Genomic DNA, 23,431 nt, shown 5'->3' with positions numbered 1-23,431 from the left:
CTCTAATCTCGGTTACGGGAGAGGCAGAGGTTTTTTTTATTTTTGCCGCGTGTGACGTCACTCGGTTTCGCGCATGCGCAGCTGTGGCAAATCTTGGCTCCGACGGCTCACGCGAAGCGGGGCTGTGGTGCGGATAGTGAAGCTTTTCGCTTCAAAAGCTCGCCTTTTGATTGACGCATTTCATTTAAAAAAGCTACCTGATCGATGTGCGAGAGACACTTCTGTCCACCTATATGATTCTGAGTGTGCATTTTTGAATTCATTCTACTGAGAATCGCGATTGCGTGATGTGTTTCCCACTGTTCCTCTTCTGTCTGCGCATGCTCGCCTTTTTCCTATACATTGCGGTTTGTTAGCAACGAATAAACGGTTCGTAATAACGCCTCTCGTCGTCGTGTATGTTATTCTTTCCTATGTCCCTTGTGTAGTTTGCGCTGACTTTTTCACAAGATGTATTTAACATACTGCAGTATAAATGGTACACTTAATATACTTACATGCCGAGTCTTCCGCAGTTTGTGTAGAGCTCTGTCTCCATTTGTGTGCGAGAGATTTCTGCGTCCGGCACATCCACATCAGCACCTGCAAGCACAGCAGTTTGGACAAACTTTGTGGAGACATTGTTCATCAAGATAAGAAGTCACAAACCGCACTAAGGTTTAAAAAGGTTCCTGTACACAAGAGCTTTAAATACAATTGATCGCAGCATGCTGCGATCTCAATAAAAGGCTCGAATTCTTACAGCTCACGTCTGCTAATTCATTTTCCATGCGAGGCTCAGGACTCAGCACAGGCATTGCTTCCACAGGAGGTGCTGCAGCAGTAGCCATTTACAGCTTGCCTGCAAGAGTTCGAAACACACCAATAGCAGCCGTAGCACTTGCTTTGTTTGCTCCACGTAACTGCAGACTTTTAAGAAAGCAATAATACATTTTTTTATAACTGGTAGGGTTTGCTACGGGCTTACCTTGCTGTCTATCTGCTACCTTGTGCAGCGTTTGCTAGACTGAAAAAATAATTTTTTTTATTCATATATACATACAGATTGCCACAACTTGGAGGATTGAAGGTAATTGGATTACATGACTCCAAGTGTCTCTAATTTTTTTTTTCCAGGAAGTCTATGTGCCATTTTAAGGAGGCAGAGTGGTCGTGTTGGCTTTTACATTTTGACCTCCAAAACTCTGCCTCCTTTTTTGCGCTCTTGAGATCTGCTGAGGACACTAGATTGTCATCACAGTCTGAAGTGTCCAGGTCTTCACACACAAGTATTGTCGCAAAGCAGCTGGTTTACATGGCTGTGGTATTTTTCACTCTATTCTGCAAGCCATCATTTTTATTACAGTTCAAATACTATGTAGCAAGAACCTGGAAGTGTGGGACATTTATGGATCCTCTTGATGTCAGATGTATTCATGCCATTTTTAAACCACTCTCAGCAACGGAAAGCCTTACTATGAAATACTAAAACCCTACTACAGCTGACTAGCTCACATTAAAGGGGCTCTGAACCACGTTCCGAGGAGAGTACATGAGCTTGCTCAACCACTACATTCTCTCGTCATGAACACCTGAGCCAAATAATCGCTTTTACAGGCGGCAGAGAACCCACAACCGCGGGTGAAACTTGGCGACTTCTTTCCAGCAACTTTTTTATGCTCGTGCCCTGTTTTGCATGCTCTTGCGTAACTCTGTTCAGAGGTCGCAATACAGAACGCTCTCGATCTTCAGACAGTCTCAAAGCCCTGCTCCTATTGGGCAGCCCTGACGACGCCCTGACCACGTGTCAGGACAGCCTAATGGAAGCGGGGTTTTGAGACTGCCTGCAATTTAGAGCGTTCTGTAATTCGGCCCAAGAGTTGGCTATTTCGTTCAAGTATTTCAAGCGTCACGCAGCTACCATGACTACATCCAGTGACCAGTGCTGCTACAGCGGGTCAGGAAGCTCCGCCTAGAGGGGAATTTCCTGCTTTCGCAGAATAAACTTTTACAGCTACCGCACACGAAAAAAAGAGGTACACCGGCGGCACTATATATGCATATATGAATTAATGTGCCCAACGGGTGCAAAAAATTCGAAAACCTAGGTCATGAGTTTAGAAACCATCGCAAAAGAGACTAATGCTGAATTTGTCAGCATCAACTGTTGCCTGCTGCCGCAAAATTTTACAAGATACTGTGTAGCCTCACCTTTGTGCCTGATTTCGAATTACCAGCATCAGCAGCATTATTTTCCGGCGAATGCAGGATGTACTTCTGCAGTACTGCTCTATATTTCTGCTGCTTCGTCGGGGCTTGAGTCTGCCGCAGTTTCTTTGCATTCTGCACGCAGTAAAGTGTTAGCAGAGTGCTAGAGTACAGAGTAAAAGTTTATGCAAGGCCAAGTGCACAAAAGGCTGCTATTCACTTTACTAAAGCAAATGACAGAGTTTTTATAAGTAGGAGATCACCTGGTTAGCAGTCCTCTTGACAGCAGACAGCTCATCGTCCTCGTTTTCTAGACGAAATTTATGGACGCGAGGAACGTGAACTCTTCGCTGGGCGACCTCATCTTCTATTTGTTTTTCTTGGGCGCCGCGGTGGCTCAGTGGTTATGGTGCTCGGCTGCTGACCCGAAAGACGCGGGTTCGATCCCGGCCGCGGCGGTTGAATTTCTTTGGAGGAGGGCCCGTGTACTGTGCGATGTCAGTGCACGTTAAAGAACCCCAGGTGGTCGAAATTTCCGGAGCCCTCCACTATGGCGTCTCTCATAGCCTTAGTCGCTTTGGGACGTTAAACCCCATAAACCAACCAAACCAACCCTATTTGTTTTCTTGATTCTGCAAGGAGTTAAAAGCGTGAAATGTAGTCATAACAACCACCTAAAAGCACCGAATTGCTTGAAAACATGTCATGCTCCTTCACCAATGATCTAGCAATAGGACGGCCGAAGTACATATTGCCCAAAATTCGCGAATACTACAATTAAACCGCCGTGCAATCACATTTAAGCAACAACACGAACGAAAGGAAACTACGGTACACACTAGGCGAGAGAAGATGCGAAGGCCCTAATAACGGAAAATGCAGTTCTGCATAGCAGGCCTGCATGCAACAGCTGTCATCGAGCTCACAGCATCCAAAGTGCATAGTTACAAGGCTCAACCTGCTACAGCTGTCGGCACCGCCTTGTTTTCAACTGCAGCTAGCTTACAAGCGATTTCTGCATGCATGTTGAAAGCTGCGGAAAGGGTCCGTGTGGCGCGGCTTGCTTAGTCAGGAAGACAGGGTGCTTTCGCAGCGATCGCGGCAAGGCCAGGCGTGCCCACGATGCAGACTTCATTGTTTATTTACTTGCAAGTTTCAGGATCTGCACAACATACTCACCACTGTTTTCAATCGTCCTCGGGGTCATCCCGTAAGCACTGTATGTTTTTTTTTATTATCCAAATCCCCTTCATGTTCAGGTATGAAGTCGATGATCGCGTCAGCTCTTATAACATGCAGACGGGTGTCCGTGATGTCTTCCACGAAGCGCACCAACGCGTACATGTCGCAGGTGGCTAAAAAATGGCTGTGGCTCAACTTGGTTAAGCCGGGAAATCGCGAAAGCAATACCCATGGCTACGCCCTCGCTCACATGATAGTCGTGCTGTTGTGGTGCTTGTGTGAAACTTGTTGTATACCTTGGTGCTGCTGTGGTGATCACTTGGCTATTCTATGCACAACTAGTAGTGAAACTATAATCGCTGCGCTGTGAGGATATACTTGGTTGCTGGTGATGTTAATGCAGACTGTAGAACTGCTGTTCCTGCACTGGCTACAACGGCATGCTTGGCACTCATGGTAAGTGTCCTGGTAAATCCAAGTTGAAAGGCGAAAGCCTGAGTGCTGCATTCTGCTACGCGATTGTTCACTGCACATTTGTTGCTACATTAACTGCCAATTAATGACGCTTAAGCTTCGCCTTTAGGAGTGGAACGCGACAGCGTGTTGTAGCGCTGCCACGGAGTCCAAAGAACGCCACCACCTGTTCGGCGCGGTGCGTTGCCCTTCGAACGCAACGCTTTTTGGGGAAAGGAAATGGTCTGTAATTCTCTGTCATCTCGGTGGACACCTGAGCCGCACCGTACAGGAAGGGAGGAAGTGTGAGTGAAAGAAGAAAGAGGGGCCGTAATGAACAAAATGAAAATTGTATTTGAGGAAAGAAAATTACTCTAACTGCCTCACATATCTCAGTAGACACTAGTCGAAAATTGTATTTGAGGAAAGGAAGTTGCGCAGTAACTGTCTCACATATTTCGGTGGACACCCGTCAAATTTCGCGCGCGGTGACGTCACGACAACTTGGGTCAATCTGAAACGCGGACAAATACGCCTTGCTCGTCGGTTAATTTTTTTTTAAACGTCTTTATCGGTGAATTGGTTTTTGAGGAAAGGAAATGTATCTGTCTCTCATATCTCGGTGGACACCTAAACCTCGCCGTAACGGGAAGGGAGGAAAATGGGAGTGAACGAAGACACCGTATTCACTAGACGCACCTTTGTTCATTCCAAACCATCGAGCTGGCATGACGGAGTGGTAGCGTGCTCGACTCGCAATCCGGAGACCGGGGTTTGATTCCCAAGCTCGGCAAATTTCTTACTTTGTTTTATTTATTTATCTGGTCTGACTAGAAAGGTTTGACTAATTGGTTAAGTAGGGAGTTAATTAATCTCAGTCAAACTTACTTGGAGCATCACCTTTAATTGGTTGCATGGTTAGTAGCCAAAGTACAATTGGCCCCGTTTGAAATTCGCGCACTGTGACGTCACGACCGTTTCGACCAATTGAAAAGCGTGACATTTCTGTCGACAGCTCCTGCTTACAACGATGAGGCATTAAAGGCTTCCGCCTTAAAAGCGCGCTTCGATCGCGGAGGCCACGCCGCGGTGGCACCGCCGCGGCTTGCGAGGGCGCGAGTCGGTCGCCGTTCTCTTCGGTGTGACGTCACAAAGCAGCTGTTGCGCTCCTAGCGGAGAGCGCAGGCGTTAGGCGCCGGTGGTGGTGGCACCGCCGCGCCACGCCAAAGGCTGAAAGTGCAAGTAGTAAAGCTTTCGCTTTAAAAATCTCGCACGATGTCAAAAATGGGGAGAACTATACACCAGGCATAAAAGAACTCACAATTTCGCCCTGGTTTTGCAAGATGGAACATACGTGAAAGTACAAAGAATAATTCATTTCAAAAGATCATCTGACGAATACGGCTTCTATGTCCTGTCATATATTTATGACACACAATGTACAGCTCCTTGCACTCACATCAAGGTTATGAAGACAAAGACTGGTAAAAATTGACGAAAATGCACATCCTTGCATTTATTTTTGATTGAGAACGGGGAGTACTTCTGTGACCTAGTAAATAAGTTTAAGTTGGTTGTAAAGTGTTTTATATAGCCAGAAGGAAGCTTGCTTTTTATTGTCTTTTGCTGTATGTGGTAGTGGTAGCTCAAAGCAACATGGGCTCTGGGGGACACCAAAGTAGTATAGGACACTGGATAAATTCCGACCACCTGGGGTTCTTTAACGTGCACTGACATCGCACAGCACATGGGCCTGTCGCATTTCGTCTACATCAAAACGTTTCCGCCAAAGCCAGGATCGAACCCACGTCCTCAAGCTCAGCAGCCAAGTGCTCTAGCCGCTGAGTCACCACGGTGGGGTCTTTTGCTATATTTGTGAATGGTGCAAGGGTATCGGCGCAGATAAAACTAGGAATGCTGTAACAAAGAAGGTCTTGCAAGGCGCTGCGTCGCGAACAACTAGCGGCACCGTCCAGATCCACACCGGCGGCAGTGATCAGTCCTGAGCACGCACGAGCGTCGGAGCGTTCAGCGCCTGTCGTCGTCGTCATTCCTTAAAGCGCCAGCCGTTAAAGGTTCCGGAGAGCCGAACCTTCAGCTTGTAAGCATTGAGTTCTGTATCTCTTCCTTATTGTCCCCTCTGTCGCGCTGTTGTTTATGTGTCATGAACCAACTTGCCCGGCTAATTCTACTCCTGAGTCGTTATAGGTATCCTTGAGTATTTTTACATAAGACTTTTATACACCCTGATTCCGCAGTGCTTGCGTGACAGCTGAAGTTTCAACTGAGTCAAATGCTTTCTCGTAATCAATGAACTTTATATATAGGGGTTGGTTATATTGTGCCCATTTCTCTATCACGTGATTGATAGTGTGAGTATTTTCTATTGCGAGTGTCCTTTACAAAAGCCTGCCTGATCATTTGGTTGATTGAAGTTCAAGGTTGTCCTGATTCTATTTGCGATTACGTTAGTAAATACCTTTTAATCAACGGACAGTAGGCTGATCGGCTTGTAATTTTCCAGTCCTTGACGTCTCTTTTCTTATAAATTAAGATAAATTTTGCGTTCTTCCAAGCTTCTGGTACGGTCGAGGTCATAAGGCATTGCGCATACAGAGTGCCTAGTTTTTCTAGCACGATTCCCCCTTCGTCCTTCAACTGATCTGCTGCTATCTGATCCTCACCAGCTGCTTTCCCCTTTTGCATTGCTCCTAAGGCTTTCTTCACTTCCTCTGTTGTTACTAGCAGGATGTCCCATTGCTGTGCTCTACTGCCTCTCTCATTAACGTTCGCACTACATTGGCTACTATATAGATTTGTGTAGAACTTTTCGGCTACTTTAAGTATCTTATCTATATTGCTAATGACATTGCCCTGCTTGTGTCTCAACGCATACATCTGATTTTTACCTATACCTAGTTTCCTCTTCACTGCTTTTAGGCGACCTCCGTTGTTTAGAGCATACTCGAGGATGCAGTGTCAATACATTTGGTAACGGTGGTGGCTTGGTCCAAGGAAAGTTGCTGGCAGTCGAACGAAGATTAAAGCCCAGGATACATGGAGCGTTTTTACGGCGGCAAGTCGTCGATTTTCGCCCGACAGCGCGCATGCGACGCCCCGCGTCAAAAAATACGCCCGCTGCCGTCGATCTGGACCAGACATATTTTTGTCGCGCGGCGTCTGACGGCCGCCGGAAGCGGCCAGCAGGAGCAGCCAATCGGCGCTCAGGCTGGCTGACACTTCCGTTCCTCGCCCGCGTCGCCCGCGTGGTCTGGTGTGTTGTTGAGGTTCGCGCGCGAGTGCTAGCTGATCGAGATGGTCATGTCCTCCAAGGCAACTCGCCTTGAGTACAACGACCGCTTGATAAGCGCTGTGCAAAGGCATCCCATATTGTGGGGCTCTTGAAGATCTGACTGCACGGACCTGAGAAAAAAAAGCGCTGGCGTGTGCCAAAGTCGTGCCCAAAGTAGATGCGACCGAGAAGGTATGTTTACATTGCTATGAATGTTCATTTTTCGACGATTGGTATGCTCGCTAGAAAAGGATTTCATGCTTGCCGTCGTCAGAAATCTAGTTCACCGCCGAGCACAGATCGTGCACGGTGGTGCACGACGATGCCTGCGGAAGCCCGTTGTAGAGGTCTATAGAACGCTTCGACGGTTCCATGAATCTCATCAGCGACATGCCTGCGCGCGGCAGTGCTGCGACACTTATTTACTTGAGAATTTTTTTGCATATACAGAGGTGAGCCCGCTTGTTCAGAGTGCTTGAAGCGGGCGTCGCTAAGCTAACGAATTAAATCTAGGGTACTGCGTTTCAAGACACAATGCTTATGTTCGATCGAAGCCACAAATGCATACGAGAATCGTGGCCCAAATGCACACGAAAACTGTGCCCGAGAATCGTGCACCAAGGAAAGCAGCTTCAAAAAGATTTCATTTGTTCCATGGCGCATCTCACGCTGTCTGAACAAGCTGGCTTCTATTTGGTACACAAGCTTTGCAACAATATGCATTATATTTCAGACTGTAACCATACCACGACGAGGTAAAGGTCAGCTAGCACCATGTTAATGAGACAGCTGTTGTTGAAAGTGGTGCGAGAAATATTCATGATGGTTTTTTCACTTTCGATGGCATTGTGGTGATGACCTGGGTTTAATCGATGAAACTTGCGTATAAATTGCTCTTCTCTTATGTAACGAACTGTCACCTTGTATGGGACTCCACGATGTAACTTAGAAAGAATTCATATGCTGTAAAGATAGCTGTACAGAGTATTATTTTGCTTCGCCGCGACCAGGGGGATGATTCTTTGTCTGTGGTTTTCAACACAAACGTCTGTCTCAAAGCATTCAATACTTTGAAACGTTAACTTATCGAACACGGAACAGAATACTGATATCACACAGCCCCCACCGAGGCATATTAAAACTGCTAAGACCAATTACGGGCAACAAATGGTTGCTTATTGGCTGCCCAAACACTCAAACATGTTACATGAAAATGATGTTGATGTATTGACTGCGGCGATCCACGAGCTTTTCGATTATTTTCAGCATTTACATGAGGAGCTCGGCTGGTTTTATTTTCTTGAAAGGTGTGTATCACTCACTTTTTACTTGTTTTCTATCAGTGTGATGTCGCCTTATTATATATGTAACGAATTCTCGCCTATTGTCTGTGTACAGGGTCAACGGCTGGTCAAGCCCTTGAGGCTTTTTCTTTCAGCCCTCTTCATCATTTGAGGTGAACGAATGCGGCATTATTAAACTCTACTTGCAGGCTCCAATGTCCAGGCGTGGTGGAAGAGTCTTAGGGACGCGTTCACGAAAAATACACCGCGCCTGGAAGGAAGGCGCCCCGTGTGGCTCCGGAGCAGATGCCGTGAAACAGGTGCGGTGGCCATTTTTTCACCTGCTCATGTTTCTGAAAGAGCAAGTGGATATCGGCTGGTATGTCTCCATTGAACGATGCTCACTTTTCAAAACCATTTATTTTTCCATTGGACACCATAGAAGTGGGTTACATAACAACCGGATGATGTAAAAGGAGTTAAAAAGTACAAAGTTACAGTAGTTGCAGCAATAAATACTAGACAGTACTGGAGCTGCTGTGCTTCCAAATGTTCATGAATGAATATTTGCAAAGCTGAGGTATGAAAAATAGCGTACGCTGATGAGCTGCACGTACCATGTTTTTTTGAGCGCCTTCTCAAACAGCCTCTAGTTGGACGAAGCAGCCTGTGGAGAAACTGCTGAGGCAGTGCTGAATGCCATCTACAGTGACGGTGACGGTAAGAATGTGCACTCAAGTTCCTTACTGCCTCTTTGCAAAGGTACGACATCCAAGGGTCCACACATACATTAGGACCAGGTAATATTGAAGCCATACAGAGACATAAAATGCACTCGAACTTTTCGCGAGGACCATCTAGAGACACCACAAGCTGGTCTTAAGAAGTGAAAACTACCATTGCATTTTACTGCAGTCAGCATGACCGAATTTTATCTTTGCCGATGTGGGCTCATGTCTGGAATGCATGTTTATTACGGAGAAACTTAGCAGAGCAAGTTCTTGGACAGTCATTTTGCTCTCCTGAACTCTCTTTGTGGCATAATATAAAATGCTTTGTTGAGATCTAGTTCTACAATTTTATATTTTTTTTCATAGAACCAACACAGGATAGCTTCGTCTCCGGCAGAAACAGCCCGGAGCTGAGCACATCCAACGGCTGCTTACAGACTGCCCCCGCAACCCCTCGACTAGGGCAATGGACCGCAAAAAAGAAGCGCCGGGATGATTGCACAAGGCTAGACGATGACATACAAACAGTGTCCAGCTGCTCAAAGATGATAGGGACCAGGCCTCTCCGTATAAACAAATTGTGGCCCACAAGCTGCGCGAATGCCCAAGACATCGCAAACATGAAATGAAAATGGAACTTTTGCAGTTTATTGCAAAGTATACCTTTCACGACGCAGAGTGAAGTTGAATAAATAACACATTTTCAGCAGCGCGTAGCATCATGAGCACAGAGCATTGCCAAAACACTGCATATACACCCGCTGAAAAAAAAAAAAAAACAAAACACCCGACAAGGCTGCGAGAAAAATTTTGTAACCATGGTGGGTGCTTTCCTTTTTCTGGGAGCATATATGCAGTGTTTTGGCAATTCTAGAATTGAAGTTTCAGTTCAGGGCTTGTAATGTCTTCGTGTTTTGAAGTGATCTGTGCTTATGCTGCTACGTTCTGCTTAAAATGATGCAACACCAACTACTCAGGCAGCTTTTCTTATTCAATAAATAAGTTTTTGTCGAATTGAATACAATGTGTCAGAGCGGACAGAATAGCAGGCAGCAAAGGGCAACAGCGATTCATTGCCTAACCCCTTCAAAGCGGTCAATGTGGCAACAGGTGTATTTTGTATTATTATTTAGTAGAAAGTGGGTACATACCATGGACAAGAAAGATTACAAGAGGAACATTCTACGAAGGCAGACGAGGCAAAAGGCATTTCAAATACACCTGACAAGGCCTCGCCTCCTGCCGCAGCGAACACTTAATCCTAAGGGATATTATTTTACCAAGTACAGAACACAGGTAATTAAAGGGCATACAGCGAAATAATACTCTTCGAAGCATGACTGTTTAGGCAGAAATGGGTGAGCACTTAGTTCGAAGGGCTGTTGCTATGTAGAACATAAATTTGATACAAAGAGCAACACACAGCTAATCAAAAGGCGCAACCAAAGTGAAATGTATTTGAGACATAGAGATCCGTGTGCTGTGCGGTGTCCGCGCAGGTCAAAGAACCGCAGGTGGTCGAAATTTCCGGAGCCCTTTACTACGGCGTCCCTCATAGCTTGAGTCGCTTTGGGACGTTAAACCCTAATAAACCAAACCGACAGAACTGAGCAGGAGGTTGCATAATGTGCGAAGACCTTCTACACATTCTGAGATGCTGGAAGCCCGGTGTGCGCCCACTGCCATGGTACAGCACCTTCTTTCATGAAATAACGTACAAAAATGTTCCTGGTTTCGGCACCGGCTTCTTTATGATTCCTCGACTGTGTGGTTTCCAAGTCGAGGAGGGCACCGGATTCACCCTCTGACCTCCACTGACCTAGGAAGACATTTCCATAATCATCTTCTTGGTCTGCATAGCCCGGTAGACAATATAGCCCGGTAGACTTTGTCGCAGACAGAAAGTTGTAGAGAGCACAGCACGCTAAGACAGCAAATGCTGCATTCCAAGGCAGGAGGTCCAACTGGCCCAGAAGAACTCTCCATCGTGAAGTCAGGATCCCAGACGCGTTTTCCACAATGCGTCTGCAATAAAGACAGTAAATCCATGATAATCTGTCACCTTGCAGTAAAGGTTGCGTAGTCGTTATTTGCGCTCCAGGTAGAAGTATCAAACAAATAAATTTCACTGGATAAAGTAACTAGCACTACACAGGTATATTGCAGCAACCAAGCGTACAGGCCAGGTGAAGCATATCTGAAAACCGCTCACTTAGGAATGCTAGCCGTTATATGCTCTATAGTTCAGGTAAGCATTTTGTTTTCTCTTCTCATAAGAGACAAAGGCATGCCCAGCTTACAGAATGTCATTCAATACCTTGCTCTGCTGAGCCTGTAACTGAACACCTCTTGGTAGGCTCCACATTCTTGCCGGGGTAAGGACGCAAGAAATCTTGCCTCAGCTGAAAGGCTTCATCCCCGATGAAGACGTGTGGCTCTACTGTTTGAGTTTTGGGAAGGCGTGCTGGTACTGGCAAGTTGACAGCGTTACGGACGAGCTTCTTCCCAAAGCTGCACTTTTTGAAGACGCCACCATCGCTGTGCCGCCCAGGAGCGCCAACATCAACCATGAAATATCTGTATTTGGCATCAACTATAGCCATGAGCACGATGGAGAATGTGCCCTGAAAAATTTATAACACAACATACGCATCAACACCCTTGTATGAGTACAAATTTCGGATAAGTTATAACAAATGCACTGATTGAATCGTACCTTACAGTTGAAAAAATTGCTACCGGAAAGTGGTGGCGCCGTCATTTGCACATGCACGAACACAGTTGGAAAAATTCCACTGCCTGCCAGAATCATCTGCAGTATCTTGCCGTTTCTCTGGCCCTGGCTCCTAGATAGCAGAAAGAAAAAAGAAGAGATTTGAGGAGAATCTAGTTTTGCATGCTAATGAAGTGCCAAAATTCGTTTCACTTTTCATACTATTTGATCCCAGCCACTACAATACTTTTAACATGGCTCTTTAGAATGGCGGAATGAAATGATGTCTCTGCAGAATGCATCGCGCGCGCGCGCGCACACACACACACACACACACACACACACACACACACACACACACACACACACACACACACACACACACACACACACACACACACACACACACACACACACACACACACACACACACACGCACATACACACACACACACGCACGCACGCACGCACGCGCACACACACACACACACACACACACACACGCGCGCACAGCACGCGCACAGCACGCGCACGCGCACACGCACACGCACACACACGCGCACACACACGCGCACGCGCGCACACACACACACACAGACGCGCACGCACGCACACACGCGCGCACACACACACACACAGACGCGCACGCACGCACGCACGCACGCACACGCACACGCGCGCACGCACACACACACACACGCACGCACGCGCGCACACACACACACACATACATTTTCTAGTTAAGCTCCACAGCAGGCAGCAGTAAAGTAAGAAAAGCAGAACTCACCGGAACACAAAGTGGCTCCAAATACTTTCAGATAATTCTCCACGTGTCATGGATCACCTGTCGACACATTGATGGCGCAACTCGCAACACCACGACCACTGTTTGATGGCCATTCTTTAGGAAAGGTACTTGCATACAAGGAAAAAGTAATAACATTCATGACAAAATAGGTGTTGTCACAAGCGCTGCAGTACCTGAGGGTGATGGCCAGCCTCTCTTCAGAACAGAGAAGCTCCCTGCAAAGGAAACAGTGTTCCAAACCCCTTCAGATAATCCTAGGCAGTTCTTCAAACTGCTGCGGAGTCATCCTGTAGTATTAGAAGAACATCTGCGGGTCCTTCCTCATGAGTTTGTACTGAAATAATGACAAAAAATAAAAGTAAAATGTCAGCAGTATACCACTATTTCATGAAAAAGTTAAATTACTGTCCTACTTTTTTATTTCCCTTCGATGGGCTCTTGGCCAGTAAGAGCACACGAAGACCTGCAGCTTTTTTTTAATGTCTGTTTTTCTAAGGGTTGTACAGCCTTTGTCTCCACTCGAAGGAAAACTTTTCCTTTACCATTCTTCTCAGTAGAGCGGCATTGGGAGCGGTGCGCAGCATACACGTGCTGCTGGTGAAATAATAAACGCCTTCCCAAAAAATCCTGACCTGACCCATGCGGAACGGACGCGGAGGCTGACGTGACTGACGGTACCATTACGCCTGCGCGGCAGAAATATACATACGTGGGGAGACACCGGGATGGAATCTCTCAGGATAATAGACTAAAAGGTTCCTTATTTTGAGCACAACGTCGGCCCATATGAGGCTATTCTCGCATTATTTTACGTCTACTTAAATGTTATCAACGTATTTTCACGACGTCCAGCTGACACCCAGAATGTGAAAATTATTGAAAACATGCTCCAAGAGCTGCCTGATCGTTGATGTTCTCCAAACGATGGAAAATCTGATGCACATGGCACGGGCCAACAGGTAAAGTGAAAAATTTTAAGCGGAGAGATGGGGTACTTGAGGATTCCGCCTGCACCAGAGTATTAAGGCGGAAGCCTTTAATGGCTCATACTGTGGCCGTTAATAAATCTTGTCACACGCGTTTAACTCGGGAACTTCTGAGGAATAGTTGCTTCTGATAGAGGAGGAAAAAATGAACCTAGAAGCCAAGTTTGATGACTGTAGATTAATTAGTTGAATAATTATAGGCAAAAATATTGAAATTGCGTCGAAATAGCGCGGACGTCGATACAGCCACGGGAACGGGGTGATGTCACATCCACCGGAAGTCGTCACGGTATAGTGAAAATTGTCACAGAAGGGTCGGAAAAACGTCGGATTTGTGTCAAATTAGGTGGAAAAATGTGTATTTGACAAGAAGCAGAAAAGACAATCGGTCAGTCGCTAGCAATCAGCCAAAACGTACAGTCTTTGTCAAAAGTAACCAGGCTGCACGGTTTGCTTCTCAGTCGTATATTAAAGCTAATATGCCAGCCCTCAAGCACTGAATCAAAGAACTTTTTCACTTCGAACTTCAAAGAACTTCAAAGAGCTTTTTGGTCTTAAGGGAAGCCCTAAGGGCTCTACTATAGGAGTGAGAAGTAAACCATGCAGCCTGGTTACTTTGGACAAAGACTGTACTTACCGAGGTGTGGTACTCGCGCTCCTATTTTCGTGCCTTCCATACGGAATGCACCCAGAATGTCCCTTTTTCTTCTCTTCAAGTTCTATCTCCTTCGTGAGGAGTAACTTCTTCTTCAGCGGAAGTATGCGACGGTGTACCCCCCTGGAGAGCCGAGTCTGGGCAGCTGCGTGCACTTCTTTATAATCTGTGATATCCTCTCTCAGTGCTTCCGAAACACAATGCGATTGTAACGAGTAGCGAAAGGTTGATCACCGCACAAACATAAACGAAGTCAACAGGACGAAGGATCAGGCCAAAAAGTTAGCTCGCCTCTGTACCTCATTTACCTCGTCTGCACACAGTGTAGCCATCCAGCGCACGCGCTCCTCTTAAATAAGCGCAAAAATATCGAAACGTTCTTAAAAGTGGTTAACGTTTATTGTAAACAGATTTTTAGAATGTTTCCTTTGTACACAGTTGTTATAAGCAATGAAGAATGGCTTGGTTCGGTTGGTTTGGTTTATGGGGTTTAACGTCCCAAAGCGACTAAGGCTATGAGAGACGCCGTAGTGGTGGGCTCCGGAAATTTCGACCACCTGGGGTTCTTTAACGTGCACTGACATCGCACAGTACACGGGCCTCTAGAATTTCTCCTACAAAGAAATTCAACTGCCGCGGCCGGGATCGAACCGGCGTCATTCGGGTCCGCACCCGAGCACCATAACCACTGAGCCACCGCGGCGGCCAATGAAGAATGGTTTCTAAAGCTCATTTGTTTATTTTCTTTTGGCGAAAATGTTTTCATTTCGTCTGCCCACACTGAGGCGGCGTCCGCCGGTTCTTCGCTCCATATAACCGTTCCCACCGAATTCTCTTCGTAGCGCTGCCGCGGCGCTCTCTGACGTGCGTTTTTCGTCAAAAAAAATTAAAAAAATCGTCGCTTGTATCTCGGCCTTAAAGCGGTGTACGACGTGACAAGTTGGGCTCGTTGGGTAGGCGTCAGGATTGCGTCGTCAGATCGCTGAGAAATATCGAGAGAAAACGAATTGGTGATGGGAACAGGCGTAATGGCGCTGATGTTCAGGCCGGCCGTGCTATCAATGAGGAGGTGTGCTGCGGCGTGATCGAACAATGCAACACTACCAAGCAATTGACCACGGAGTAAAGTGGTAGGGCAGAAGAACGGGTTGGTCACTTAAATAGTGCTTGAGCCACGAAAAATTGCCAGCAGAGCATGAGGCAGTAAAACAGGTTTCTGTTCAGCGCGTCGTAAAGAGGCGTATAAATTACAGTTGCATCGGAGCGAGCAGCACGAGAAAGAGGCAGCAGCACTGAAGAGAAAGGCAGAACGCCTGTGTCCTCTGAGACGACCACAGCAGCGGAAGCACCACCAGATACATCCAGGGGCGATAACTCAAGCCGAGCACACGGGCGCAGTAATTAACGGCGTAATGTGTGGAGAGGTAGTCCCAACCAAGGATGACGTCGTGAGATGAGCGTGCGAGGACGATGAACTCTGTTGTGTATGGAACATCCCCGATAAGCAGGCGGGCGGCGCAGGCTGCTAATGGTTGAATGTCCTGAGCACTGGCGGGGCGAAGAGAAACGACAGGAAGAGGCGTCGTCACTTGAGCCTGCGACAGAAGGTGTGACTGAGAACGGAAACGGCTGGGCCAGTGTCAACAAGTGCTTCGACGGCGACTCCCTCAACGAACACGGTAATAATATTGGCAGGCACGGAAGCAGGTCTTGAGTGAGTCGCTGGCGGCGCAGTTCTTGCCTCCGGAACTGCGGACGTTAGTCTTTCGCGTGGGCGGCGGTTTGGCGCCGAAGCATCGGGGACTGGGAATGACGGCCAGGAGACAGCGAGTAGTGGGAGCGGAGATGGTAACTATGAGAAGATAATCCGGAGGCGGCTATTGTGACGCAGGCGAGAAGAACGGCCGAAGATCGTACAGGTGCGGACAGCAGTAAACGGAGCGCGCCGGACAAGAAAAACTGCGTGTCAGCGCCACTTAGCCGAGTCGGTCGAAAGCTCAAAATCGCCAGGCGCATGCGCAGGCCCCCAACCGGCGCGACTCTCTTTGTTCCGCTTGCCTCGCATTCGGCCGGAGTCTATGTCGTGGTGCTGTTGATGGCTGGATGGCCGCGCCTTGTGCACCGAGCGGGCATTTCGAAATGCACAGACCGCTCCCTTGATAAGCCAGAACCGCGAGGACGGCTCTACCACTATGCAGTGTGTATAAGCCACTTTGTCTGGCACGGCTGGAGGCGCGCTTATGCCGCAGATAACTCACGTGTTTCGAAATTCTGTTGCCTCTGGACTCATCTACGTCTTGCAACTAAACGCGTTCGAAACACTCTAGGTACTGCCGCAGTTTCGTGCTAATTTACTGCAGTTGTCAGCGATGGTTCGACTTACCCTGCGAGGCGCCGACGGAGCATCAATGCATGTACTACCTTGTTTGCCTCTTGTGAAGCACACTGCCCCTACTCCGGAACCCGCTCTTATCGCCTTAGCTTATCGCCACCGAGACCGCGGGCTGCGAATCGCCTCGTCTTGTGGGGAGCAGAGCTCGGGTAATCACCTTGCGTGCACTTTCGGATCTTAGCAGACGCTGTCTCACTTTCTCGCGTGAATGCCGCGGTAGCGGTGCGTCACTGGGCCCATTCTATTTTCAGTCTAGGACTGTCCGGGACTACTTGCGGACTCCAGTCCGGCGTACGTTTTTATCGGGCGGCCTGGAAGCTCCGCCCACCAGATACAAAGCTGCCCACATCGCCATAGCAACGCGTTCGTTTTTCGCCTCTGCAAGTCCGCGGGCTACTTAGGGCTGCGAGGAAGGCAGCAGACGACAGCTGCCCGGAAAGTGGAGCGCCTCGCTGGCCGCCGTGTTGAGTTAGACTCTCTGAGCATTCTGTGTACTTTTCGTACTTTTCGTTCTGTGTAGGAGAAAATCGAGCATGCTCTAAGGAATGGAGGTAGCCTAAAATCAGTGAGGAGAAAACTGGGCATAGGTAAAAACCAGATGTATGCGCTAAAAGACAAACAGGGCAATGTCATCAGCAATATGGATAAGATAGTTGAATTAGCCGAAGAGTTCTACACAAATCTATACAGTAGCGAATGTAATCATCAAGTTACTGAGGGAGGCAGTCGAGCACAGCAATGGGACATCCCGCCAGTAACGAAGGAGGAAGTAAAGAAAGCCTTAGGAGCAATGCAAAGAGGGAAAGCAGCTGGTGGGGATCAGGTAACAGCAGATTTGCTGGAGGACGGAAGAGAGATTGTGCTACAAAAACTAGCCACCCTGTATACGCAATGCCTTGTGACCTCGAGAGTACCAGAAGCTTGGAAGAACGGTAACATTATCTTGATTCATAAGAAAGGAGACGTCAAGGACTTGAAGAATTACAGACCGATCAGCTTATTGTCCGTTGCCTACAAGGTATTTACTAAGGTAATCGCTAATAGAATCAGGACAACCTTGGACTTTAGTCAACCAAATGATCAGGCAGGCTTTCGTAAAGGATACTCGACAATAGACCACATTCACACTATCAATCAGGCGATAGAGAAATGCGCAGAATATAACCAACCCCTATATATAGCCTTCATTGATTACGAGAAAGCATTGGACTCAGTGGAAACCTCAGCTGTCATGCAGGCATTGCGGAATCAGGGTGTGGAAGAGTGCTATGTGAAAATATTAGAAGATATTTATAACGATTGCTCAGCTACTATAGTTCTCCATAAAGTCAGCAATAAAATTCCAATACGAAAAGGTGTCAGGCAGGGAGACACGATCTCGCTAATGCTCTTCACTGCCTGCTTACAGGAGGTATTCCGGGGACTGGAATGGGAAAAGTTGGGGATAAGAGTTCATGGAGAATACCTGAGTAATTTGCGATTCGCTGATGACATTGCCTTGCTAAGCCACTCAGGACAAGAACTGCAAAGCATGATCAATCAGCTAGACAGGCAGAGTAGAACGGTGGGGCTAAGAATTAACATGCAGAAAACCAAAGTAATGTTCAATAGCCTTGCAAGGGAACAGCAGTTCGCAATTGGTAGCGAGGTGCTAGAAGTAGTAAGAGAATATGTCTACTTAGGGCAGGTAGTGACCGCAGATCCGGATCATGAGAGGGAAATAACTAGAAGAATAAGAATGGGGTGGAGCGCGTATGGCAGGTTCTCTCAGGTCATGAATGGTAGCTTACCAATATCCATGAAGAGAAAAGTATATAACAGCTGTATCCTACCGGTACTCACCTATGGGGCAGAAACGTGGAGGCTAACAAAAAGGGTTCAGCTTAAGTTAAGAACAACGCAGCGAGCTATGGAAAGGAAAATGATAGGTGTAACGTTAAGAGATCGGAAGAGGGCGGAGTGGGTGAGGGAACAAACGCGGGTTAATGACATCCTAGTTGAAATCAAGAGGAAGAAGTGGGCTTGGGCGGGGCATGTAATGCGAAGGCAAGATAACCGCTGGTCCTTAAGGGTAACGGAGTGGATTCCAAGAGAAAGCAAACGTAGCAGGGGACTGCAGAAAGTTAGGTGGGCGGATGAGGTTAAGAAGTTTGCGGGGATACAGTGGCGGCAACTAGCGAAGGACAGGGTTAATTGGAGAGACGTGGGAGAGGCCTTTGCCCTGCAGTGGGTGTAGTCAGGCTGATGATGATGATGATGATGATATTAAGATGAAACTTTTGACTACCTTGCAAGCGTTATCGTCATCGTCACTTTCGATAATGGCATTAAAAGTGGACGTGTAGCACCAACTCCGAAAATAATGGCATTAACAAACTTAAAGGGAGACTGAAGCACTTTTTCTGAAAATCGGGCTGGCAGCGGCATCCTATTGTTTTTCATGCTGTATACTGGAATATCGCATCCAATTAAGGCAAAAACAAGCGCGAATTGCCTTTTTTAGCCGAAATATGCGGCCTGTGCCGGGGCAGGCCGCGCGGCGCGCCGCCGCCCGTGATTGGTCAAGAGAGGTCGTGACGTCACTTTGAGGACTGGAGAAGCTGCCGATGCGGATCTCGCGCTGCGTTGAGTGCAGATCGCAGCTTTCCGTGTCGTTGTAAAAGCGAATACGGCGACTATTTTTTTTACTGACCTCCGAAGAAAAGGATGCTACAGTTTGCTCATTCCACGTATCGCCTGAAACCAAAAAAAGACACAAGCAAAAAATTCTACGCCTAGCACAAGCATACGCCAGCGTCAAAGACGCGATACAGACCATGCGTAAAAGGTGCCAGCACAACATCGGCTCGTATTCTCGGAAAGGAAGGGGTGCGAACAATACTCAAGTCAATTACCACCAGCGGACGCCTCCTGGCTCGCGCGGAAGAGCGTCATCCTAAAGAAAAGGCCCAAAGCACTGTGTAAATCTTGTTCTCAGTACCCGGCGTTGCAGGTTGGGGCAAGAAAGTATTTCAAGTGAACGATGAAGGAGTACAAAGTAGGTGTCAAAATTAGCGAAGCGCAGTGGCCAAGCACTGCGAGGCATGTGACCACAAGATAGTGACGCAATCATGGTGCGCTGGAAACCAAGCCAAATACGCGCACAAATACGCTTCACTCCTGGCGCGTTCAGCAGATGCCAGAAAATATTAATCGCTGCCTCGGAAACGTTCGCCCTTCCTAGATTTGCAGTTTAGGTTCAGTGAAGTAGTTTCCAACTATATGTGTGTTTATTTTCTTGGGATGGCGTTGCGCACACGAACAAACGTACACAGGAAGAGGCAGAAGACAGAAAGAGCGCAAACTATCAACTAGATTTATTGCTTTCGCAACAGAATATATAGCATACACACGTGCAAAACAGAATAGGGAGAGGAAAAGCCAAGCTAGCTGCAACTCGCCCGCTGCCACAACTTGATGAAGAAACCGAGTAAGGTTGCGGTGTTTTTTTGCAAAAACTCGGTTGGCATTCATTTCACTCATAAATTTGCATCCGAAATCAACGTCGAACGCTTTCATTTTAATTGCTTGGCTAGGATTAAACGAGATGCCGCATATGAAGAGCTTCGATGCTTGCTTGCTTTGCTTTATTGTGCTTTGCTCTGCTTGCTTGCTTGCTTGCTTGCTTGGAGACGTCGAACCGAGTATAAAATCACTAACCGAGCCTTGCTGAGCACGTCTCAGGTAGTCTGGCCGCACCTAAGCTGAGGAGAGCGACACATGCTTAAGCCTCTATAAGGTTTCTTCAGGGGCTAAGTGAGCATGTTTCTACTTTTAAAAGAGGCGCTTCTTCGGAATGGTGACACGCCTCTTATGCGCGAGGAAGTCGATGGAACTGTGTTATGGTTCAGCCGCGCCTTTTCGACAGAAATCTCCAGAGATCACGCTAGGACAAGCTCTGCCCGTAGCCGCTTTTACGAAAGTGTTTCGAGCAGAGTAAGCTTGCTTTAGTCGGCTTGAATTCTTTGTCACAGCAGCGAGCGGTTGCGCTGCGAGCTTGTGGTCTCGCGGAAAACAGTGGAAGACGACACAGTCGCGGCCGTAGTTGTTCGTGGACACGAACGCAGAGTAGTACCTGTTGAATCTGATTCTCAAGGTCGGCTGACACGCTTTGTACGTCGCAACGCTCGCAGTACGAGGAACAAGGCATGCAGCACGAGAAACAACGCGCGCTGAAAGCGCGCTCGCGTGCGCCGAAGCATCCCCGGCTCCTCAACATGACGTCACGCTGGCCGACATGGACGAGGTTTCCCTCTCCGCTGTTCCCCTCTCCTGCGCTCACGCGGGGCGCGGGAAATTTAAACATCGCGTTTTTAATTGGTGATTGCGCCACTGTTTTAGCCAAAATCGAAAAAATTTCACAGACGTGATCAGCAATGACACTACTTCAAAACCCTAGAAGGTTAGCTGATTCGAAAACCGCCTCAGTATCCCTTTAAGGCCTTAAGCATTTACTGCCATCTCTTGTGCGCGTGTGGCACGGGTATTACTGACCATTTCATTAAGAGATTTAGCTTATCTTTCTTTCAGGCAGAATGGAAAAAAGCATGCAATATTCGCGAGCTATTTTTGACCCTCCTCTGGTGACTGTAGGTGAAGCTTAAAAACTTTTTAAGCATATCAAAGCTTGCTGTTTTGGTTCAATGCATATGTAGCGCCGATGTTTGCGCATTTATTCACTTCTCTGCTACGAAAGTGTTACAGACATGTTCAGGACATACTGTTGTGATCGGTTGCATAAACAGTTTTGACACATTCTGGAGCCAAATGTGCAGTGTATCTTCCGTGCATTTTTACATGTTTAAATCCGAAATTCTATATAATGCCATATACAGACAATTAGGAATATATAAACGTATGTATAGTGCTGTATCACTTATTTAGTCATAAATGTTCCAATAAAGTTGTCACCTTCGTATACCCATGTGTTTGCCTAACTCACTGGAAGAAGCTGGACGGTTCATTGAAAGGTGGGTTTTTTAGCTGGATGAGTCACAATTCTCTCTTTGACCCGGTACTGTACCTATTTGCGGTACTCCCAGAATTTATTTAACATTTCTTGCTTCAGCTAGAAGAGAGTTGAGCTGGATTTGTTACTTCTTTCTTCCAGCTGCAAAAGTTCCAGCTAGAAAATGCAATATAAAGCTGGAAAAATTGTAGCTGGAATTTGTTGTTTTCCAGCTGGAAAAGTTTCCAGCTTGAATTTGATGTTTTCCAGCTGGAAAATGACATTTCCGGCCGAAATCTTTCCAACTGGAACTTTGGAATTTCCATTTTAATCTGAATGGGCTCCCTTGATATCCAGCAATGCCAGCAATAGGGGCCTGTGATCTTTTTCAGCAATCTCGGTACACTGCGTCAAAAAAAAAAAAAGACTGTCCTCTAACCTCTTTTGCTTTCGGAACACATTTTGTAGCTTTTTTTTTTATTCGTGAAGTCTGCCTTGAGGCATAAGTTCACATTTTGTAGCTCCCCTAGCATCTCCTCGTTCTCCACCTATGCCTGCAGACTCTCCTTTAAAATTTGCATCACCACCCTGTAAACCACTGCCATCATTGCTATGGGACGGTAGTTATGTCAGCTTTGTCCCCCTTTCCCTTACATACGATTTTCATCCTGCTTACTCCCCATCCATCGGGGGTTTTCCCTTTCACTATCATTTTGCTGACTACTTTTCTTAATGTTTACTTAGATTTTAGTCCCAGTTTCTTAATTAAGGTAACCGGGATACCATCTCGTCCTGTCGACGTGCTACTACGAACCTTTTCTGCCCTTTGCCACTCCCTTTCTCCAAGCGGCGAAACTACTGCAGTAACCAGTCTACAGTCCTTCGATAAATTATGCGCAACATTTCTTTGTTTTTAAAAATTTTCTGCCACGATTTTTTGCTATAAGTTCAATTGCCTCATCACCTTCTACTCTTTATCATTGTTATAGTGCGAAAGACGAGGGTGAGACGAGTACACAGACAGGGTGCTGAACTTACAACTGGTCTTTATTGAAGTTTTGCCACTGCTTAAATACTGTGGCGAAAAATCTCACGTGAAATCCCCCACAAACCCAACATTCAACACACAAACTGTGCACTCGTCTCGTCCTCCTCTTCTGCGCTGTAACAGTAATGACACACCAACTTGACCAAGCTTGACCTTCTAGCCAAACACCTTGAACTGTAACTATCCTCTGCTCTAGCGTAGTCTTATTACGCATGGAATTGAGATGTTACCAAAATTTTTTAGCTGCTCTTCTATCCTTGTTATTTACTTTTGACAATCATTGAGCCCTCTTCTAAATTTCTTATTGATCAAATATGATGCTTCTCTTCTACAGTTTATGAAGGTATCCCATTTTCTGTCCACTTCAGATTCTGGTTCTCCCATTTGCTTGGAATATCTGTGTTTTCTGGAGGCTTCCCGGCCTTTCTCTCTTGCCTTCTTGTCGTCCTCGTTCCACTAGCGCTTTGGTTTGAGTCTTCTTTTCCCGTCTGGCCTAACTCGAACCGTAGCAAGCTCTAGCTCAAACAATCGAGGTAAATTTGTATAACTCCAAGTTACTTGCTCAATTTGACTGCTGCTTCCAATTGCTTTTCCGAGTACGAGTAAAAGACCCCATCCGGTTGTTCATCTTTCCTCGTTCCTACAATGGTTTCCGTTCTGAAGCTCAGCTTAATATGTTTGTGGTCACTACCTAGGCTTCTGGAGCCATGTTCA

General features: G+C 46.9%; 1 protein-coding gene across 1 annotated transcript; it reads right to left on the bottom strand.

The window, feature by feature from the left end:
- Window positions 1-9,987: 9,987 nt before the first annotated feature.
- On the bottom strand, window positions 9,988-16,715 carry LOC149357167 (uncharacterized). The gene is made up of 6 exons (XM_089577890.1): window positions 16,674-16,715; window positions 12,823-12,983; window positions 12,629-12,726; window positions 11,845-11,974; window positions 11,446-11,752; window positions 9,988-11,153 (listed from the first exon to the last, which is right to left on the bottom strand). Exons 3-6 carry the CDS (start codon window positions 12,676-12,678, stop codon window positions 11,122-11,124), a joined length of 519 nt encoding a protein of 172 aa, XP_089434016.1. The 5' UTR covers window positions 12,679-12,726; window positions 12,823-12,983; window positions 16,674-16,715; the 3' UTR covers window positions 9,988-11,121.
- Window positions 16,716-23,431: the final 6,716 nt, after the last annotated feature.

The sequence above is a fragment of the Amblyomma mixtum genome, chromosome 3 (assembly GCF_055824585.1).
Source record: "Amblyomma mixtum isolate Tamu chromosome 3, ASM5582458v1, whole genome shotgun sequence".
NCBI classification, from domain to species: Eukaryota; Metazoa; Arthropoda; class Arachnida; order Ixodida; family Ixodidae; genus Amblyomma; species Amblyomma mixtum.
The sequence above is the reverse complement of the archived record's forward strand: the minus strand, read 5'-3'. Positions and strand labels throughout refer to the sequence as shown.

Bases quoted from the DNA above. Each gene is read 5' to 3' on its own strand.
- LOC149357167 (XM_089577890.1), bottom strand. From the start codon at position 12,678: ATGACACGTGGAGAATTATCTGAAAGTATTTGGAGCCACTTTGTGTTC. The intron at 11,975-12,628 runs GTGAGTTCTGCT...TCTGCTATCTAG, and splicing joins TGGAGCCACTTTGTGTTCCG to GAGCCAGGGCCAGAGAAACG. The intron at 11,154-11,445 runs GTATTGAATGAC...TCTTTATTGCAG, and splicing joins TACAGGCTCAGCAGAGCAAG to ACGCATTGTGGAAAACGCGT.